The following is a 20,642-nucleotide window of genomic DNA, read 5'->3' on the forward strand; positions in this document are numbered from 1 at the left end:
GGAGACACAAACAAAAAATCTAGGGATTTCTTTGCCATCAAATAATACTCTAAACTGTTCAAATATAGAAGTAATTATATATATTAATCCATTGCCAGAAAAAAAGAAAGAAGGAAATCCTATTAGGCAACATATTTGGAAGTAAAACTTGATGGTAATTATTTAAAAAGAAAGACGAGATAAAGCAACGACACCCTTCTTCGGATTACCACTGATCTCTCTCCACCCTTTCAAATGAGCAGTTCTAATAAATGCACTTTCCAAAGTGCTGAGGACTGTTGCTATGTGTCTGGTCTCAAAACGTTTAAACTTTGCTTGGCCCATGCTAAACTAATTTGAGTCAATTTGTCTACATCACCTCAACAATCGTCCTGTGCGTTTTGAATTGTGCAAACAACAGTACACTATAAAGGCCCACCGAGCGGATTCCGACTGCTCATTCTGCCGTGGTTGTGCTGTTGCTAGTTCTTCACCATGGTTTCTCCATATCCTAGAGACAATGTTAGTTTTTCGACGGCTGGGTTAAGTCTCTGCCTGGCTAGTTAAGACTTTCTTTACAGAGAACAGCTCCTATACAACTGCCAGCGCTCTCAGCCTGACCTTTCAAAATGAAAATAGGGGAGTGTCAGCCTGAGTTGCTGCTAAAAACCCATCTCCCTAGGGGTCTGAAACACAAGGAAAGCACCAAGGAGATCTTTGCAAAGAAGGTGGAGGCATGAATAAGAACAAGGCACTGATACCTGATCTACATCTTCATGTGTGTGACTGGCTTAACCATTACAGAAATAGAAAGACAGATAGTCAGACACCTGTAATTATAACTGCTGTCAACTAATTAATCCTTTATTCAGAACTCATAGTTTCCCACAACTATGGCAGGCATCCTAAGAGGTTGTGAGGTATATTGGAAACTAGGCAAGTGGGGTTTATATATCTGTGAAATGTCCAGGGTGGAAGAACTAACTCTTGTCTGCTTGAGGCAAGTGAGAATGTGGTAGTTGGTCACTTTGATTAGCACTGAATGGCCTTGCAGCTTCAAAGCCCAACCTGAACACAGCATATTATTTGAGAACACACAAATGGACCACTCTAACAACCACCATGTTAGACTACACAGAGAAGTTACTGAAATCCACAAGCATGTGGACAATATCAAAAGAAAAGAGGAAACCATGAAAATGAACAAAATCTTGCTACCAGTATTTTTAAAAACTCTAAAATCAGGACAGTAAATAAAAAACAACACTCTGAAACCAGGGGAATTCCAGACATGAATCAATCAGGGCCAGCTAACACCTCCCAACAAAGGATTCCCCCAAGAAGTAAGCAGCCAAGCTTTGAAGCTGCAAGACTATTCAATCCTAATCAAGGTGGCCGATTGCAACATTCACACCTGCCTCAAGTAGACTAGAGTTCTTTCTCCCACCCTGGACCTTCCACAGATATATAAACCCCACTTGCCTAGTTTCCAACAGACCTCATAACCTCTGAGGATGCCTGCCATAGATGTGGGCAAAACATCAGGAGAGAATGCTTCTGGAGCATGGTCATACAGCTCAGAAAACCCACAACAACCCAATTGCTTTTCTTTTTTTAAAAAAAGTTTGTGTGTCAGTAGTGGAAACACCTTTTTGAAAAAGTAACTGTGAATGAATTCACAAAACTATTAATCCATTATGTGTTTTGCCTAAATTGTTGAATGTTTTCAGGTGTTCTGAAAGAGTCTATGCTTTAATACAGAACCACAGTTCATTGCTTTATGACATTCCATTAAAAGAGTGTGAGAATTCATTGACTTGTGAGCACATGACCTTAGCAAATGCTTAGCAAATGTTCACATACTCGGTCCACCATGCTAAATTTCTCCCTTAAAAAAACACCAAGCAGTGATGATGCCACCATGTTAATAATGATAGTATGACTCAGCCCTTGCATTCACATCAACAAAAGAACTGCTGGAAACAAATCAATCACCTGTCAAAGCAGCACTGTGTGATGCCTGACTTTTCTATGGCCAGCTCACAACATTATTTGATTTGCTGTTTTACATGGGAATAGCTTAACAGCAGCATCTCCTACATGAGACCTATTGAAATGAATGGCATATTTGCAACAGTAAAAATGTTTGAAGGGACTTGGGTTGGAAATGCTTGGGTAGTTTGCTCCCAGAATTAGACGATTTTGCAAAAATGACTTCACATAAGCAGCATTAAGTCAGTGCGAGCAGTCCATCAGTTCTAATGCACCACACTTCCATAATTAATATGCTTTAGAAGTTTTTCTTTAAAAATCCAATTGACATGAACCATAGAGCACCACACAGAATTACTGTAATGCTTTGTATTACTTGAGCAGTAGCATAAAATCATAGCCATTAATGAATGTATTGGAACTAGGGCAGAGTATTTTGGAATACCATTGGGAATCTTTCTCCTGCGTAATATTCCACAATTAATTAGTACTCTTTGCGTAAAATTCTGCATCTTACATTATCAGCCTCTGATTCATCTGCCTCTCTAAACCAAGATGGATTATTCCTCATTTACCAGATCTATTAAAACAAATACTACTTTGTCTGAACAAATCCAGTTGAATGAAGAAATGTGTTTGCATTGCAATCTTTTGTTCTAGAAGTCCGAGTGCTCAGAGAAATTGTGTAATAGATTATTACAAAGTAATTGTTTCATTATTTGCTGCTGATGTGTCACACAGATACGACTTTAAAAAACAACACTAGAGCCAAGCTGGACTAGAGACATTTAGGGAGCTCCAAACTCGCTCCTCACATAAACTCACCAAGGAAAACTTAGGGAGGTTCCGGACAGCAAAAATAGTGGGTTTGACCTGCACCTTTCAGGAAGGCACGGATCAAACCCACTATCAATTTATCACAAAGCTTTGTGCCAAATGCACTTGTGTTTACGTGGGGCATCATCTGGACTCACCACTTGAAGAAGCAGGTGGGTGTTCGTTGTAAGGCCTGTCTGGATGCGCCCTAAGTAGTAAGCTTCAGTGTACTCTACTGAAATCAGTATAGAAGCATTACCGCACTTGGGACATGGCCGAACAGTTGCTATGTATCTTATATATTCTCTAACTGTCTCAATGTGGCAGGAACACTCCCGATTAATCCTCTATTTCATTTTTTCAGCTTCTTTTTAAAACAATCTCATAGTTTCATTCTTCTTTCCAGTTTCCCCTTTTATTTTCAGTGTCCTTTAATTGATGCAAACTCATTTCAAAATGTAGAAGTAGGTAGTTTGGCTTCTCAGTAGGTTCAAGCAAAATCGAATTGCTGCAGCCTCTTCTAGCTTGTGTTGTTCTTCCTCATTGATAATTTCTTCCATCTTGACCACACGGATCTTGTTTGGCTGCCCATGTTCCTGTTTTCATCTGTGAAATAGAAGGTGTGATCTTGTGGGTACAGTGTTATATAAAACCAATCTTCCGCTTGGGTTGGAAATTTCCATGTACTTTGACTTAACAGCATTGTAAGTCTGGTCCACACTCATTAGTAACGTTTTCTAAAGCTTGCCAAAACAGATTGCGAAGCTGGTTGTCAATTAACATTTACACAGAATGTGCTAGGGGAAAATGTCCATAGCTTTCTTGTTGGTATATTCTTATTCAAAGCCCATTTATAGTAGCCGAGCCATTCTTTCTCCTCTAATTGGATGAGATTGGGTGTCATTTTAATTGTTGGATGTTTTGAAAATGTCCAGGGTCATAGAGGAGGGAGAAGAGAGAAAATATCAACTCTGTAGACATTGTAAAGAGCTTCTCTTCTTTTCAAAACATGGCATAAATTTTAAATATGTGGCATAAACATTCATTTCATCAGATTTATGTAGTTTCCCTCTGTTGGCAGCCATTTATAAATATGCTGGAGTGGGTAGGTAGGTAATGATAAAGACATCTCTGATTTGATTTGATTTATTTATTTATAGTATTTATACCCCACCCTTCTCAACTTGAAGGGGACTCAGTGCGGCTTACAGAACCCACATACGGCAAACATTCAATGTTGATCATACAATTAACAAGGACAGACAATACAAACAGAGGTAAAGGCAGGTTTTTCCATCTTACTTACGGCATCTTGGAGGCTGTGCTCGACTCCAGCCCGGGAGGTGCTGTCGCTCCATCTTCCATGCCGAGGAGCTCTCCTCCAGTCAATGTCCTTAAGGGTGCCTTTATTACCTCCCCGGTAAAAGAAGTACCTATTTATCTACTCACATTTCTGCTTTCGACCTGCTAGGTGGGTAGCTGAGTTGGGGCTAATGGTGGGCGCTCATCCCTGATGCAGGCTTGAACTGCTGACTTTTCAATCGGCAGGATTTTTCTGCAGCACAGCGGTTTAGCCTGCTGTGCTAAGCCCGACCCCTGTACTGATGAGAACAGGTAGCGGCTCTATCACCACCCAACTACTGTTTTTAGGTAACCATTGGTTAGGAAAAAAATTAAGTTTATAATTGTGCATTTCTGCTTCTTCTGGTTCAATTGATTGTAATCCCCCTACCATCAGAATTCATCTACTGACCAACCTTCTCTCTCTTTCAATCTTTCTCTTACTCACTGGGAAAGAAAGGCTTTTCAGGACAACATGGCCAGCATCAACTTTATGCAAGCAAAGCACAATGCCAGCACAGTTCCACATCTCTCCCGCTCATGAAAGGCAGTTTCCAATGGGCTGTGATAATAGACTGGATGAGGGCCAATTCAATGAAACTGAATAAGAAGCTATGTGGATTTATTGCTCTCAGGTATAAGAATCAGGTAAGCTACTTGCATTGGATGGATCTGCACTATCCCTAAGGCAGCAGGTCCATAGCTGTTGTGAAACTAATTTTATTGTCTGCTGCCCTGAGATCGCCAAGGGTGATATATAAACAGTATAAATAAGTAAGTACATAAAGGCAGACAAACGTCATTGAAAACAGATAGGCTCCCAGTCTTGCCTAGACCTTTTAAAACATAATTTGCTTGTAAAGTTATGAGCATGGAACCAAGAGGCTCAGTACTCTGACGTGCATGTTCATTAGTGTTTGAAAAGACAGTTTTTCATAATATAAACACTCGGGAGACTTTACTCTTGAACTCTTGGTTTAGGCAAGAGATAGAACGTGCTATTTCATTTGGCTGCTGCATCCTTGAAAAACATTCCCAGATCTCATTCCCTCACAGCAGGCAGATCCTGGAATATTTAGTACGCACAAAATGGTCTCAAATGGGGTCCATCTGTTGGGAGCATTGATGTTGTCTCTTCTTCCTATTCCTAGCTCTACATCTGATTAAGAGAAAAATATGTGAAACAGACCTATATAAGGCCTACTTAAAATTTCACAAGAGTCCTCTCATGAGATTTCTGGGATCTTATGTGATATCAGTTATGGTGACAGCCCAGAACTCTAAGGCCCCTTCTATCCTGCCATATAATCCAGATTATCAAGGCAGATAACCCACATTATCTGCTTTGAACTGGATTATGTGAGTCTACACTGCCATATAATCCAGTTCAAAGCAGATAATCTGGATTTTATATGGCAGTGTAGAAGGGGCTAAAATGTCCTCATCACACGAAATTTGATGCAGACTTTACATGTTTCTACCTCACATGTACTGAAAAGTCTTGAATTGGCTGGGCAACAGAGGAGGTTGACCTGCGCTGGGATTAGAAAAACCTGGCAACTTCAAACAAAGGACTGTTCCCTGAGAGCTCTTCAAATCAAGATTCACCCTTGTCTTTTGTAGACACGTGGCTACCCTACCACGATTACATGGTGCTCTCCATTGACCGTGGTGATGAAGGGAGATTTGAATTGTAGTACACTAAATTGTGACTGTGGCAGAGACCTCTATAAATAACATTGAAGAGCACTATTAGCAGATACTTTGTAGCTCTTCAACAGAAATTGTTTTCAAAAATTACTGCTGCTGAAGGTATCATCCCATGGTCTGAAATCCACCACACAACCTCACAACCTCTGAGGATGCCTGCCACAGATGTGGGTGAAACGTCAGAAGAAAAAGCTTCTGAAACATGGCCATACAGCAACCCAGTGATTCCGGCCATGAAAGCCTTCAACAATACATTGAAATCCTATAGTTAAACCCAACTAGAGTAGGCCCACTGAATCAATACAATTTATCTATGTGTTGACTCACTCATTCTACAGTTGGTCTGTAGTGGGTCTGCAAAGGTTGGGATTAACCTTCTAACCAAGTAAATCTCCCCACTCACCAGTTCCACCATGGACTTATCAAAATCACGAGTTCAAAATCATTGTTGTTTTTGTTGTTGTTGTTGTTGTTGTTATTATTATTATTATTATTATTATTATTATTATTATTATTATTATTATTATTATTATTATTATTAAGCTTGGTACCAAAATTAACAAAAGCCATCTATATATCTTTTCTCCCAAGGTACATAAAGTTAACATTGCTTCTCCCTGTAAACTATATAATCTTCAGTTTCTATGCTCTCCCCCTAATTCAGATGTGATTTGGAGCTGCAATATATTTTCCAGGATAGGCCTTTGTTTTCTTTCGGAGTTGCTCCTCTCCCTTCAGTGTTCGGTTTGGCTCATTTCTCTTGTAAGCTGTCTGGAAGGGGAGAAAGGCTTTCGTTTCAAGCAATTCTCTTTTTCAGCCTCCCTTTTATTGAATTCCACCCTCTACTTTCCTTTCCCCTTTTTTTAAAAAAATGGGGACATCATTTATCTTGGACTTTAAGTTGCGGAGGCCTTCAAGGGGCTTCTTTTTTCTTTTCCCAGCTGCATTTGTTGACACACACACACACACACAGTCAATCTGGGCTTCCCCTTCCATTATGCCTCCTCCCCAAGAGAAAGCCATAAAGAATCTACAGCTGTGCCCTTTATTAGCATAGACTTTCTAAACCCAAGGAGGAAAAACAAGCTAAATATATTGCAACCCATTACCTCTGTTGAAAGTGACCATTTTAAAACATTCTAGCTTTCACTGGAAAAGTGGGTGCACAAAAGCCAGTGCTATAATTTTATTATAAATGCTTTTTAAATGTGAGGCATTTGAGCACCTTAGAAAAAAAAGATGGGATGAGCATAAATGTTCAGAGCAATGTCAGTTGTTAATTCGTTACAAAAAATTAGGGATGCAACAAGCTATCTCAATCACATGCTAATTGCTAAGTACAAAAATGAACCCAGACTGAGATAGAAGAAACAAATAAATTGTGGTTTCTTTGCCCTGTTTGTGTGGATCCCATCTTACAATATATATATGTTACAATCCAAAAGGAGAAACTGATCTTTTCCAATTTCTTCTCCAATCTGGATTCCCCTAGAAGTTGCAGATGGTTAGATACTAATAAAAGAACTGCCAATTAAAAATAAACATTTAGTTGCCTTTAAAGATGTCTGCATTTAAATCTTGTATTAAAATGCACATAAATTGAGTATCCTTTGTCCAAAATGCCTGCGACTTAATGTTCCATATTTTGTTTTTGTTTTTTTACAGATTTTGGAATAACTATAATTGCACATACAGTAGAGTCTCGCTTATCCAACATAAACGGGCTGGCAGAACATTGGATATGCAAAAATGTAGGATAATAAGGAGGGATTAAGGAAAAGCCTATTAAACGTCAAATTATGTTATGATTTTGTAAATTAAGTACCAAAGCATCATATTTTACAACAAATGGACAGAAAAGGGAGTTCAATACATGGTAACGTTATGTAGTAATTACTGCATTTATGAATTTAGCACCAAAACATTGCAATGTATTGAAAACATTGACTACAAAAACATTGACTACTAAAAGGCAGACTGCATTGGATAATCCAGCATGTTGGATAAGCAAGACTCTGTGTATGTACATAATGATATGACAAATGGATTGGCCTTGGATTATGGTTTTGAATGGCACGATTTAAATAATTGGTTTTCAATTGTATTTTTAATGTTTTTGGTTTTAATGCACCTTTTTATTTTATTGTATGTTTATTTATAGCATCAAATTGCTGCCTATTTTGTAAGGCCGCTCTGAGTCCCCTTCGGGGTGAGAAGGGAGGGATATAAATGAAATAAATGAAATATTTGTCAACATACACCTGGGAGATGCTACCCAAGTCAAAACAGGAAATTCATGTATGTTTCATATACACCTTACACCCATCGACTGAGGGTAATTTTATACAAAATACTTTAAATGATGTTGTGCACGAAAAGTCTGCGCACATTGAATCATCACAAAATGAATGTCTTACTATGGTGGTCACCCCTGTGTACAAATACTGGATTTTGGAGTATTTCGGACTCCCAGATAAGGGATACTCAAACTGTATTCTGTTTACCAGGGGGAGTCAATATTTCTTTTATCTTTCTCTGGTAAACCCTTTATATTTCATATTTAGGGATGGATGCGTTGTAAAAATTTGACTTGTGTGAATCAGTCCTCTTGCACTTCACTTAAGTTTCCAGGAACACTAGGGGTTTGCACCACACTTCTGCATTTGGGAATGTGGAATTATCAACAGGACATAGAAAAATACTATTAACCATTAAAACAGGCATATTCTTTCTCTTGTGTACCTTGTAGTAATTTCCAACATCCAAAGATAATGAGTTTTCTGAGGCTAAGAGAGTGCGAATTGCCCAAAGTTATCCAGTGGATTTCTGTAGCAAAGTGAGGATTCGAACTCTATTTCCTGGACTCGTAGTCCAGTGCTGAAACAACTACATCATGCTGGCTCCTGCATTTATTTATTAATGAGAGATTTATTATTAATCCAGTGAGCTCAAGGCAAGAGTGATATCCCATTTATGAAGAATAGTGTGAAGGTCCTGACCTTCCTGCATAAGAGCAATGAGCTCCTAAAGTTTCAGCACATACTAACAGAAAAGGCGACATTATGCTAAAAGAAACCATTGCTCCTTGTAGCTTGATACTAGTCATCACTACACATTTGTGGCTTTGACTTTTGCGGATTTTATTATTAATGGATCTAATGAAAAATGAACTCTCTTGGAGTCCATAGATTCTCCAGGGCATGCTGGATGACCTAAAGATTTATAGAGAGAACACCTCACTAAGAGTCTTTGAGACCTACAAATTACCAGAGGGTTTTTTTCCAGGTTAAAAAGAGCATTTCTTTATTCACCTTTAAAAAAACTTTTATGGGGGTTTTGTGCCCTTAATCCCAGCAAATGTAGAGAGCTGACTGTACAGTGACTGGTGCTGTCCAGGGCTTTAGCAAGGGCCTTTCTGTTTTTACTCAAGATGCTGGGCACTGAATTTGTGTCAAAAAGCATGGATTTTATTACAAAGGTATGATCCTTCCAAAATTTCCTCAATAGCAGCAGTAAGAGAAGAACAATTTCAGAAGAACTTAAAAAATTACTAATCCAAACTTTGCTTAGCTATTGATGCTGTATTCCTTTCCATACAAACTTTGACTCTAATGAAGTTTTCATGTATCACAGTGGTTCTCAACCTGTGGGTCCCTAGATGTTTTGGCCTTCAGTGCCCAGAAATCCTAACAGCTGGTAAACTGGCTGGGATTTCTGGGAATTGTAGGCCAAAATACCTGGGGACCCACAGGTTGAGACCCACTGATGTATCAGATTCTGGAGATTACTGACATACCCGCTTAATAAGCTTTGGCTTGAAACACAGATGAATTAAAAAATAAATTGACCTTTACATTTGACTAGTTAGATTGCTACTAATTAAGGATGTCCCGCAGAATACACATTTTACAGGCCGACATTTTACAAGTTCAGGATTTCATTAGTAGTTTTGTGCGAACAGAATCCAATTGAATTTTCATTTAGAATTCTATATACTATAGTTTACTTTGGTCTTTTTGAATTAGATGCAAGTAATGAATTAATTTGATAATGTTCGCTCTCCTGAGGGAGAAAAAGCACAATGTACATTTAAATCCTTCATAGATATTGCCCATGTTAGCTATGTAGCTCATAACAAGTCATTAAAAAGATAGATAATAATAATAATAATAAACTTTATTTATACCCTGCCACCATCTCCCCAACGGGGACTCGGGGCGGCTTACATGGGGCCATGCCCAGAACAATACAATATAACAAAATATAATAGAACAAACAAATCATAGCACATTAAACAACACAATAAAAGAAAATATACACTACATTAAACAAGATCAAAAGAACAATAAAACCAAGGGCGGGCCACATGAACACTAGATTAAAACTCGAGGTGAGAAAGGAAGTAGGAGTAAAAACCAGAGGACAGGGTCATAAAGTGGCGGTGCAATCTGGAGGACAAATATTGAAGGAGAGCAGCAAAAGGGATGTATGTAGTGATTACTCTCCAAAGGCACAACAGAAGAGCCATGTTTTCAGGTCTTTCTTAAAGGCTGCTAGTGTGGGGGCTTGCCTAATCTCACCGGGCAGTGAGTTCCACAATCGGGGGGCCACAGCAGAGAAGGCCCTCTCCCTTGTTCCCACAAGGCGGGCCTGAGATATTGGCAGTGGCGACAGGAGAGCCTCCCCTGACGATCGAAGGGATCGGGCAGGTTTATGATAGGAGATACGGTCACGAAGGTCATAGATGATGGCTATAGCAGTCATTATTACAACTTTTGACATAGGCAAAGATGATAGAAACGTGCAATATTAACAAAAATGATCTGAAATATGCTTTTAAAGTTGTTTTGCATACATCGTGTATCCTACGTTTCCCCCTTCTTACTGAGAAAAGGGGTTGTGAAAATTAAATTAGGTAAATTTAATATGTAAACAATAAATATTATTACATTTATGATTCCACAAAAGGCAACCCTGCAAACTGATGAACAGGAAGAAAAATATGATTTCCTTTTTGTGACTCCAAAGTGTAGCACTTTTGGGTGACTTGTTACATTGATGCTTGCACCTGTGAGTATACCCACAAAACTTCCCGTTTATTTTTGATCAAGATGGGATTGTTTTGTTTGTTACCTTCAAGCTATAGTTTGTAGAGTGGTGGCTCTAACTCTCCTTACAAGAAGATAGCTAAAAAAGAGCAATTTCAACAGAGGCCATTTTAAATAAACAAAAAGTCCAGGAAAAGCTCAGATAATCCTAAAATCACAGGATTCCCAATGCCTTTCCTTTCAACCACTCATCTCCGCTACTGAAGCAAGACTATCAGAAAGTGATAAAGAGCTAGTAAGGATAAATGGAAAGGCAAATTAGTTGGCCAAGGGAAAGGGAAGAATATACCACAGAAATAGTATGCACTCTAGCAAGCAATTTCTGAATTTCTATTTTATTCATTTTGAGAAAATATTTAATACTTAAAACTCTATAGCTGAATGATAAATGCTGGGTTGATTTAATGGAAGCTGTGGTTTAGTATCACACTTAATGGAAGGCTCCTAACAAGGCTGATTTCAGTTTGCACACAAAACAGTCCTCAGACAACAGCCTCTGGGAACATGTTGGCCTTTGGCTAGGAGAAATGGACTATACCACAGTAGTATCTGTACAAGCATAGACCACGATTAAAAAACCACAATTCTGCAAATCTTGAATTTCAAAAGTGCATATCTCTTAAGCCCTCACAGCTGCTAATGATATTGTAGGCTCATCTGAATGGTTCTAATCAACTTCGACATAAAGCATCAAATGTGATCGACCATGCATTTTTACGACTGCAGCAGTCTTCTTTAAGCTAATCTGATCTTGGCAGATGCGTGCATTATTCTTACAGTGCAAGACTGAATTCACAACCCCAACAAAGGCATATATAGTGTAACATTTAGGTTGTATCATCAGTGGTGGTTTTGCTTGAAAACATAATACAGAAGTCTCTCCCCTCTGTCCAGCTTTTACAAGACCACAATCATATAGTTGGAAGAGACCATCAGGACCGTCCAATCCAACCCCCCTTGCCATGCAGGAACACATGATCAAACAATTTCTGATAGATGGCCATCTAGCCAATTCTAGAACTGTTATTTGGAGGGTGGGGGTTTGCCGTTTGCAGCAAGATCAGAGAGCAGAAAATTGACTCCTGGGTTTAGTCTATCCTTGTACTAAGATGTTCCCTTGTGCAACCATCACTGAGTTGGTGCAAACTGCAACCATAACCCTTTCCAGTGCTTGACTCTTAGCTGCAATGATTCTGGAAGGTTGAATGCAGTTTTTTAAAAAATCCAAAGTGCTACACGTTTAATCGTATACAAAGTTTTATTGATACAACGCAACACATTCTTCACTTCATAACAATTATTATACAGACAGATTTTCCCCAGTTTCTTCACACATTAGAGCCTGCTTTCATACATATCATTTAAAGAGGCAGCTAGGCAGCAGCATGAGGCCGTTGCCAAACCCTTCTCACTAAGTCTCTACCTTTTAAAGTTACTCATGCACACTGATGGGCAGTCACTGATGAAGGGACTCTCCAAAATTGGGGAGAGGGGGAGGCATGTGTGTTATGGAATTGTTCTCTAGACCAAGCCACACAGACAGCTATCTTGCAGGCATAGGGAGGAAGCCTGTTTTTAGTCCTAGATCTGAGGACAAATGAAAATATCCTGACAAAATAGGCATTCAAGTTGACCTGGATCTTTAGTATAGAAACACTGAAAATCTACTTAATATTTAGCAGTAAAGGCTGTTGGTATGACCAAGATCCAGCAGTCCCTGAGAGACAATATACGGTAAGTATGAGGAATGGAAAGTAACTGATGCTGATTAAATAAATGCATGCATTGGGAAGCTTCTTCTTCAGCCAAAGTGAGTTTTCCTGTGCTATTTTTTTAATTTTTAAATGTTAAGATACTTCATAGTTTCTAAACCGAATTAGACATTCCAGTTTCTTCACTTGAGTAAAGTGATGAAATGAAAGTTTTTTTTTTAAAAGAGAGGTGTCATGGGTGAATATTTACGTTTTAATATTTTTAGAAATTAAACATTGCCTTTTTATCCAATTAAATATCACTAGTGGAAGCTTATATAGCCTTTAGTTACCATATAAACTGAATTCTTACAAATGTGAATTCCACCATGGATTTTAAAAATATAATTACACATTTGTATTGATAAAACTGTTGTACCACTTGGTTAATGTGAAAGGTCTAATATTTATATCATAAAAGATGCTGTGGCTGTAAGCGAAGGTGAGTCAGGTGAATGAAATAGGTGATACACTAGTCAGAGTCAGAACTCTCTGGCTCATTCCTTTGATACTGGCAGGCGACCTCTTCTAAAGGAGTCATTGTACCATCTGGCCGCACTCCCATAGGCGTTATCACTTTGTCTCTGTGAAATAAAAGAAACAAAAGATACATGTAATAGATAGTATTAAAAAGAGGGTACCAAAAACTTACATTGGCAACAAAAGGGAAAAAAAACAGAGAGGGATGTTCCCAAGACTAGAGGATGAGACATTGATAATGCATGTGATGATACTCTTCATAGCAAGAACATATTTAGGTTCCATATTCACTTCAAAGTAAAAGTAGTCAGAAAAAAGATCCCTCCTACACAGTCAGCCTCTCATGATATGTAAATACTGGTGGATTCATTTACATTCAAGTCAGTTTTAATTTCTGGCCATGGTGACACATACCTCACTTACATCCCATTCGACCCAGATCTTGTGTGCCAAGATCTGGGCCAAACTTGGCTTACATACCTGGTATGCCAAAATCTGATTACTAGGGGGGTTTGGGGGGAACTGACCTTCCTTTCTGGGAGCTGTAGTTCACCCACAACCAGATAAATTATGACCTCCACCAACGATGGATCTGGACCAAACTTGACACACAGAACCCCCATGACTAACTCAACCTACTTAGAAGGGTTTGAGGGGACTGACTCACCATAATGGGAGTTGTTGACCTTACAGCCAGAGAGCACATTGAACCCCACGGATGATGCATCTAGTGCAGTGGTTCTCTACCTATGGGTCCTCAGATGTTTTGGCCTTCAACTCCCAGAAATCATAACAGCTGGTAAACTGGCTGGGATTTCTGGGGGTTGTAGACCAAAATACCTGGGGACCCACAGGTTGAGAACCACTGATCTAGAGCAAACTTGCCAAACTTTAAATACTCATTGAGTTTTCCGGGGTTAACCTGGCATGTCAGTTGTAGTCCACCCACAACCTTATGCATTTTGTACAATTAAATATGTGTTCAGTAACAGTGTGTCCAGAAACTTGATTTGATCCAAAATACTGTGGGAAGACTGCTGACTAGGGCCAGCTGCATAAGTTTCTTGTTACAAAAACTTTACTAACTGCTGCCAGTTTGTTTCAGGGCACAATTCAAAGTGCTGGTTATGACCTATAAAGCCTTATGTCTCAGGTACAGGCTATTTGGCGGATTGCATCTCCCTTCCTGGGCCCTGAGATCCTCAGGAGAGGCCCTTATCTCGGTCTCACCTCCATCATGAGCTTGGTTGGTGGGAATGAGAGGGGCCTTCTCTCTCAGTGGATGCCCCTCAACTCTGGAACTCCCATAGAGTTTTCTTGGCAAGATTTATTCAAGGGAGGTTTGCTATTGCCTTCCTCTGAAGCTGAGAAAGTATGTTTGCTCAAGGTCACCCAATGAGTTTCTACAACAGAAAATGGAATTCAAACTCTTAGTCTCCCAGTGTCCTAGTCCACAATGCAAATTACTGCACCATGCTAGCTCAGGTTTTAATAGAAAAACTTGTTTTAATTTTATAACAAAATGTCACTCTACTGAAAAAGCATTCAACAAGCATTCAACATATTTGAACTTGTTGGATTCTGTTTTAATAATATGAACACTTGTACTAGTTTTGAAACTGAGATGTGAGTTGCCTTGAATCCCAGTTCTAAGGAAAAGATAGGATCAAAACCAATATACCTTTGTCATCATGGAAGCCACACAAAGCCAACATTAATGGGGTGGAGGAGAAAACAAAATGGTTGTCATTTTTGAGAGAGCGGAGATTCTGAATATGAAAGGGTGAATGGTGCGATGCATAAAATAAGTTGGCAGACAGTGGGAAGCAGTGGTACAATACTGATAAAGACTTCTTTGAGGCAAGACCATATTTACTAATCCAATTAAAACCTAACTGGAAAAAAGACCCAGATAGAAGTCAACTACTAATGGGCCAAAAACAAAGAGCAGGTCCACTGCTTAAATCAAAATGAGTAAATAAAGGCCCTTCCCCTGCTATTTCTTAAATGCTAGTAACACAGCTGTTGGAAGTTCCACCTGTCATTTTGAGGAAGAGGCACCCTTCCCGTTTGAAAGCCACAATGGCATACATATTCATTTCACTGAGCAAAAGAAGTCAGTCAGGAAAGAGATCTGTACTATGCAGTCAGCCTCTAGTGGTGCTTAAGTACTTGTAGGTTCATTTACATTCAGCTAGCTTTTTCTTCTCGCCCACCCCTTCTTCTTCTTTTTTAAACTGTTGCTTTTGTTTGCTGCTGTTTAATTACAGGATTGACAGCCAGTTTAATCTCTTCAAAGCTCCAAAGGCCCCTCACCGTTAATCCAATTATATCTACTCCACAAGATACAGCCCCATATAAAGATGATTAATTATTGATTAAGCCAATCAAACAGTATTAGCAAAGATTTATTTAAGCCTTTCATTGCCTCACATCTGATTATCACTTCACTTATTATATGTGGATTATGGAAAAAGCTGTAAAGGATGGTAGTATTTTGATCCCCTCTCCAAAAAGCCTTCACCATATTCTCCACGGACAATTTGGGAAAAGGGGAGGGGGGCAGAAAGCAGTGCCAGGTACTCATGTACTCCTTACCATAATACAACTCTTTAGAAGTGTGTCTATTTTTCTTTTTTAAATGAAAGATCCATTCTAGTTTCTACACAGATAGGGAGATCCATCAGTATGCATTATGTTAAAGTTGTTAAAAACATGATGGGAACTTTATACAGAACTGCAATATATTTTATTAACTTATTCCACTAATGCAATAATTTCAATGAGCAGAATGGAGCAGAGTTCTCCACATCTTTATAACAGATTTTGAGTACATAAGTAGAAAGATAGTTCTACCATATAAGGAAGAGTTCTACTCTAGACGAAACAAACTGCTTACACTATGCTCAATTCAGTCCTTTCCCAATAATAAGTCCTGTTGATCTCAACAGAACGCACTCAGTAGATAAATAAAGGATCAAAATGCAAGGAAATATTGGCACAGAAGCAGAAACAACTGCAGCTTTCCTGCTGCAACATATTGACATGGTCCCAATAATTGCAGAATTTATTTATTTATTACAACATTTATATCCCGCCCTTCTCACCCAACAGGGGACTCATTTCTTAGCAATGTAAGCGGGTTTAGGAAACAGTACAAGAAAATTAGTAAGGTAAACTCTGGCTCATTTCCAAATGCTTGTGTAACATAGAACTGATAAACCTGCAGGCAAAAATGTTTCTCACAATCCTGTTTCTAAGACAATGCTACCCAAAGTGGAGGTCCCAGGACTGCTGTCACTCCAGAAGTTATTTGCTGCCAGTACATGGAGATTTTCCAGGAAAGAACAAAAACATGGTAACTAATGGGCCTAAATATGGTACTGATCCCTGACACACAAGAAAAAGATTACTGGGCACCCATTAGATAGCCCCAAAAGCACTGTTTTAAGAAATGTATTTCACACATACAGAAATGAAACCCAACAACAATGTAAACAACCAGAAGTAATAATTTTAGCCCTGCTTTGCAATGAAGAGCTCTGTGGTATTTTCCTGAATGTCATAGTAGAAACACATTATTTCTACATCCTCAGGCTACCCCTGGCAGATCCTCATATGACTGGGCAATTTCCAATAAGGGAATCTTTTTTCAGTATTTTTTAAAAAAGCACTATACACAAGGCTACTGATTGGAAAACATACCATAATGAAACCTTTCATAAAAATGCATTCTTCTTGTCCTCAAGTGAATCTCCCATTAATCCTTTCAAATTAATCTGTGCAATTTTTGCTTCTGCTTCCTGCTTGCTATTTAGCTTGATAACGACTCCCAAATAACTCCCTTGTTTTCAAGGGTTTTTCTTTTTTGTCAGCTCTGTGCACAACAGGTCAGCGCTAACACATGGAACTAATGATTAGTTGTCTGTAATGAAACAAGCATACTGCAAACACCGGCCTGGTCCTTTGATAAAACAGTGTATTGGGGACCTATTCACCTCCTTATAATTGAGTGCTACATAATAGTGCCGATCCTTTTATGTACACCATTTTGTTCCATGATTAGAAAAGAAGGAGAAAACCTATAGCGGCCCTCCTTTCTTCAATCACGGCTGTGATTAATTCTGTATTTTAATGAGTGAGGCTACTACTTAGGGCAGGTTGTGTAGCATACTTGTTTTGTTGACTTCTTGTGAATGTACAACAAAACTCATCCTATGATAATTGGGGACTGTTTCATCAGGAAAAAGGGATTCCTGGTATTAATACAGTGTTGGCTTGGAAAAAGCACCATGGCATTTTAAATTAGTCAATTAAATCATAATTGCACTGCCAGTTTATAACTGCAAGAAAAATATTTATAAAGCATTTTAATTAACACTGAAACTTTCAGTCATGCAAGATGTAGAAACACAAAGATTAGTGAATTAGTGTTGGTTTAAAGCTATGTTTTATATCTTACAAAGACAAACTGTAGTCATTACTGTATGGGAAACTGGGATATGTCAGTGTTTGAAATATTAATTATTTCAAAGTCTAACTTTAAAGTAGTAAATATGTAATGCACTTCTAGAACACCACTAAAAGTATTCTACTGCCTTTTAGAAGACTTATTCAAGTACAGGCAGTCCCTGAGTTACAAACATCCGATTTAAAAAATAACTCATAGCTAAGAACGGGGGTCAGACAACAGGGCGGGGGGGGGGGGGGGGAAGAAATCAACCACCAGGAAGGGAAGTCACTCCTGAAAGAGTTATTATGGGAAAAGGTGTTTCCACTGAAGCTTTATCACTAATCCTTGCTTCCATAACAAGCCATCTTGCACAGTTAGCAAAACAAACACCACAGGGATCTTCACCCTTTGCTATACTATCCATATAGTATATCCATATACTATCTATACTTCACCCTTTGCTATACTGTACACTTAAAAATGTACCTGTTCTGACTTACAAACAAATTCAACTATATAGAACCTATCTTTTTCATATCTTGGGGATTGCCTGTAATACATATATAGTGTGAAAAGAAAAATTCTAAGGCTTAAGTGAGCATATAAATGATAGTATTTACACTTCAAAACCAGCAAATATTTAGTTATTACATTTTCTATACTTCATTTTTCATACTGCATTCTGAACAATTGTTTCTCTTGCTTCAAAAAGCAAGAGAAATGCTACTTGTTTACAAATCATGTATTTGGGATGGGCAGCCTACATAACAAATATAAAGGAAAATAAGAAGAAAAATAAGTGTAAGATTAGTAATTGTAGAAGTAACCTTAATTGTAGAAGTAACCTTCATTACTGTTGTTTATAGCAGACTTGAGGAACATGTGGTTCTTGACAGCTACTCCCATCATAGTGAAAAGCAAGGAATTGAAGGAATAGTCCTACAACGTCTGCAGGGCCACAAGTTTCCCATTCCTGATTTTTAGTCTGCTTTCAGGTTAAAACTATTCACCAAAATAATCTGCAACAATAGCAGATGCAAAATATATAGGCTTTGTCCCCTAACCTCCCCAGAGGCTGTGGGGGATATTTCTGGCAAAACAGAGACACTTAAGTATTTTCAGAAGGTGCAGGTAAGTCCTCAAAAATCCCACAATGTCCAATAGTATATCCTAACGCCTAGTAGCTGTCCATCTTGAATCTATGTCAAAAACTGCTTTAGTACGATGCAATTTTCCAGTGTGATTTAACTTCCCAAAGAACAAAGCAATATAATTTGGTTGTAGTGCCTAAACAAAGTGTTAAGTATTATTATTTCATCATATTTCCCTAATTTGATATAAAATGATTTAAAAAAAGGAATCATTTTGGAGTCTTCAGAAGGAAGATCGCGCAATTTCTAGTGCAGATAGGAATGTACACAGAAGTGATAACACACTAGCAGTAACAACATCACAGTGAAACAGTGTCTACTGCAGAGTAAGCAAGAGGACTGCATTTTTAATGTCCTTCAGTGCAGCCTGGCACATATTTAAAAGATGGGACTGAATTTGCCAATGTTTCAATTTCTTAGGGAAATGATTCTTGGTGTGTACAGTACTGAAGTGACCACAAAGAGCTGAAACAGTTCAAATACAGTGGGACTCTTAAGGAAAGAAATACTATACAGCCAAAGAAAACTCCATCAGAAATGAAGGCAAATGCAGCTACATTACCTAGAAAGCTTATCAAACATATTGACAAGTTTCATTGCTTCATATTCTTTTTGCTCTTCAGTCATTTCATCCATTGGGTTGGGCATTGGCTCTTCTAAATGACCTGTAATAAGGTTAATGCTGGGAAGGTGAATGGAGAAAAGAAATAAAGTAAGAAAAAAGATTAAAGAAATCCTTTGAGTAGCCTTCTTAGTCCACAGACTAGTCAACTGACTTGTTTTTTCCCTGCAATTTGAAATGGAATTGACAACTAATATACAGAGGGAATGACTAAAGCTGAAGCGACTATAGTTACAGCTCATCAAAGAAAGTCAAACTATTAATATAAGAAGTATCTGGAACACTTCTCTTTAGGTATGTAACCTCAAAAATGTTTCTAAAATGTCACATTTTATTAAATAAAAGGGAAATATATACTATTCTCTTTACATTATTGTAGATATCCCAACAGAATAATCTACATAAAGCTGTGAATGTCTTTTAATATACTTCTTGAATCAAATATACTTAATCATTTTTTTTTCTTTTTCCTTCCCAGAAAACTCATATAATTGTAAATAGGGTTGTTAAATGGACAGTAATGATCATTATACCAGTTTGAAATGGACTTTGATCAAAATAAAGTTACCTAGTATGTGAAAAACACTTTAATTGCTGGACCAAGAGAAAAGGATATACACAAACACAGAAACAAAATGTTATTGTACTTTGGTTTTGCAGATTTATATTCTTCTGTATCTGTATCTTCATCGTCTGAATACCAGTTTTCTCCTCTTCCTCCGGCTAACAATCCCCTTGCTGCTAGCAGTCCTGCTGCATTGCCATATCCAGTGTATTTCAGTAAGCTGTCAACTGCAAGCAAATAGGGAAATAATTTATTTGGGAATTCAAATCAGTTTCTTTAGAACAGGATAACATTACTAGCAACAGACTCACACCTGTAAATGTGATTCAAATGTAACGAATATTAAATCCTTTTTCTTCAAACACTCCCAATTTTCTCTTTCATTCAGTCATTCCTAAAACTAAAAATAAAGACAAATGATAACTGTCTACGGAGGCTAAAATCTGCATTAACAACTTGATGGCAATTAATAACAAGGAGTACGTTACACAGTGTGCCATAAAAGCATTGTTTCTTAATATAGATTTTCAATATAATGTTTCAGATAGGTAATTTGTGGCTTATGAACTCAAAATAATATTAGTAGTCACGGTTTATAAAAACTTTGTTGTTTTGTGCCTTCAGGATGTTTCTGACTTATGGTGAGCATAAGACAACCAGATCATGCAGTTTTC

General features: G+C 38.1%; 1 protein-coding gene across 1 annotated transcript in view; it reads right to left on the reverse strand.

Moving 5' to 3' along the window:
- Positions 1 to 12,185: 12,185 nt before the first annotated feature.
- ric8b (RIC8 guanine nucleotide exchange factor B) overlaps positions 12,186 to 20,642 on the reverse strand; it is a 35,492-nt gene continuing 27,035 nt past the window's right edge. The window contains exons 8-10 of the mRNA XM_003220890.4: positions 20,051 to 20,195; positions 19,344 to 19,463; positions 12,186 to 13,281 (exon numbers count right to left, since the gene is read on the reverse strand). Of these exons, the coding sequence (XP_003220938.2) occupies positions 13,170 to 13,281; positions 19,344 to 19,463; positions 20,051 to 20,195 (377 nt within the window). The 3' untranslated portion in view covers positions 12,186 to 13,169. The remainder of the gene's footprint in view (positions 13,282 to 19,343; positions 19,464 to 20,050; positions 20,196 to 20,642) is intronic.

The sequence above is a fragment of the Anolis carolinensis genome, chromosome 5 (genome assembly GCF_035594765.1).
Source record: "Anolis carolinensis isolate JA03-04 chromosome 5, rAnoCar3.1.pri, whole genome shotgun sequence".
In the NCBI taxonomy this organism is placed as follows: Eukaryota; Metazoa; Chordata; class Lepidosauria; order Squamata; family Dactyloidae; genus Anolis; species Anolis carolinensis.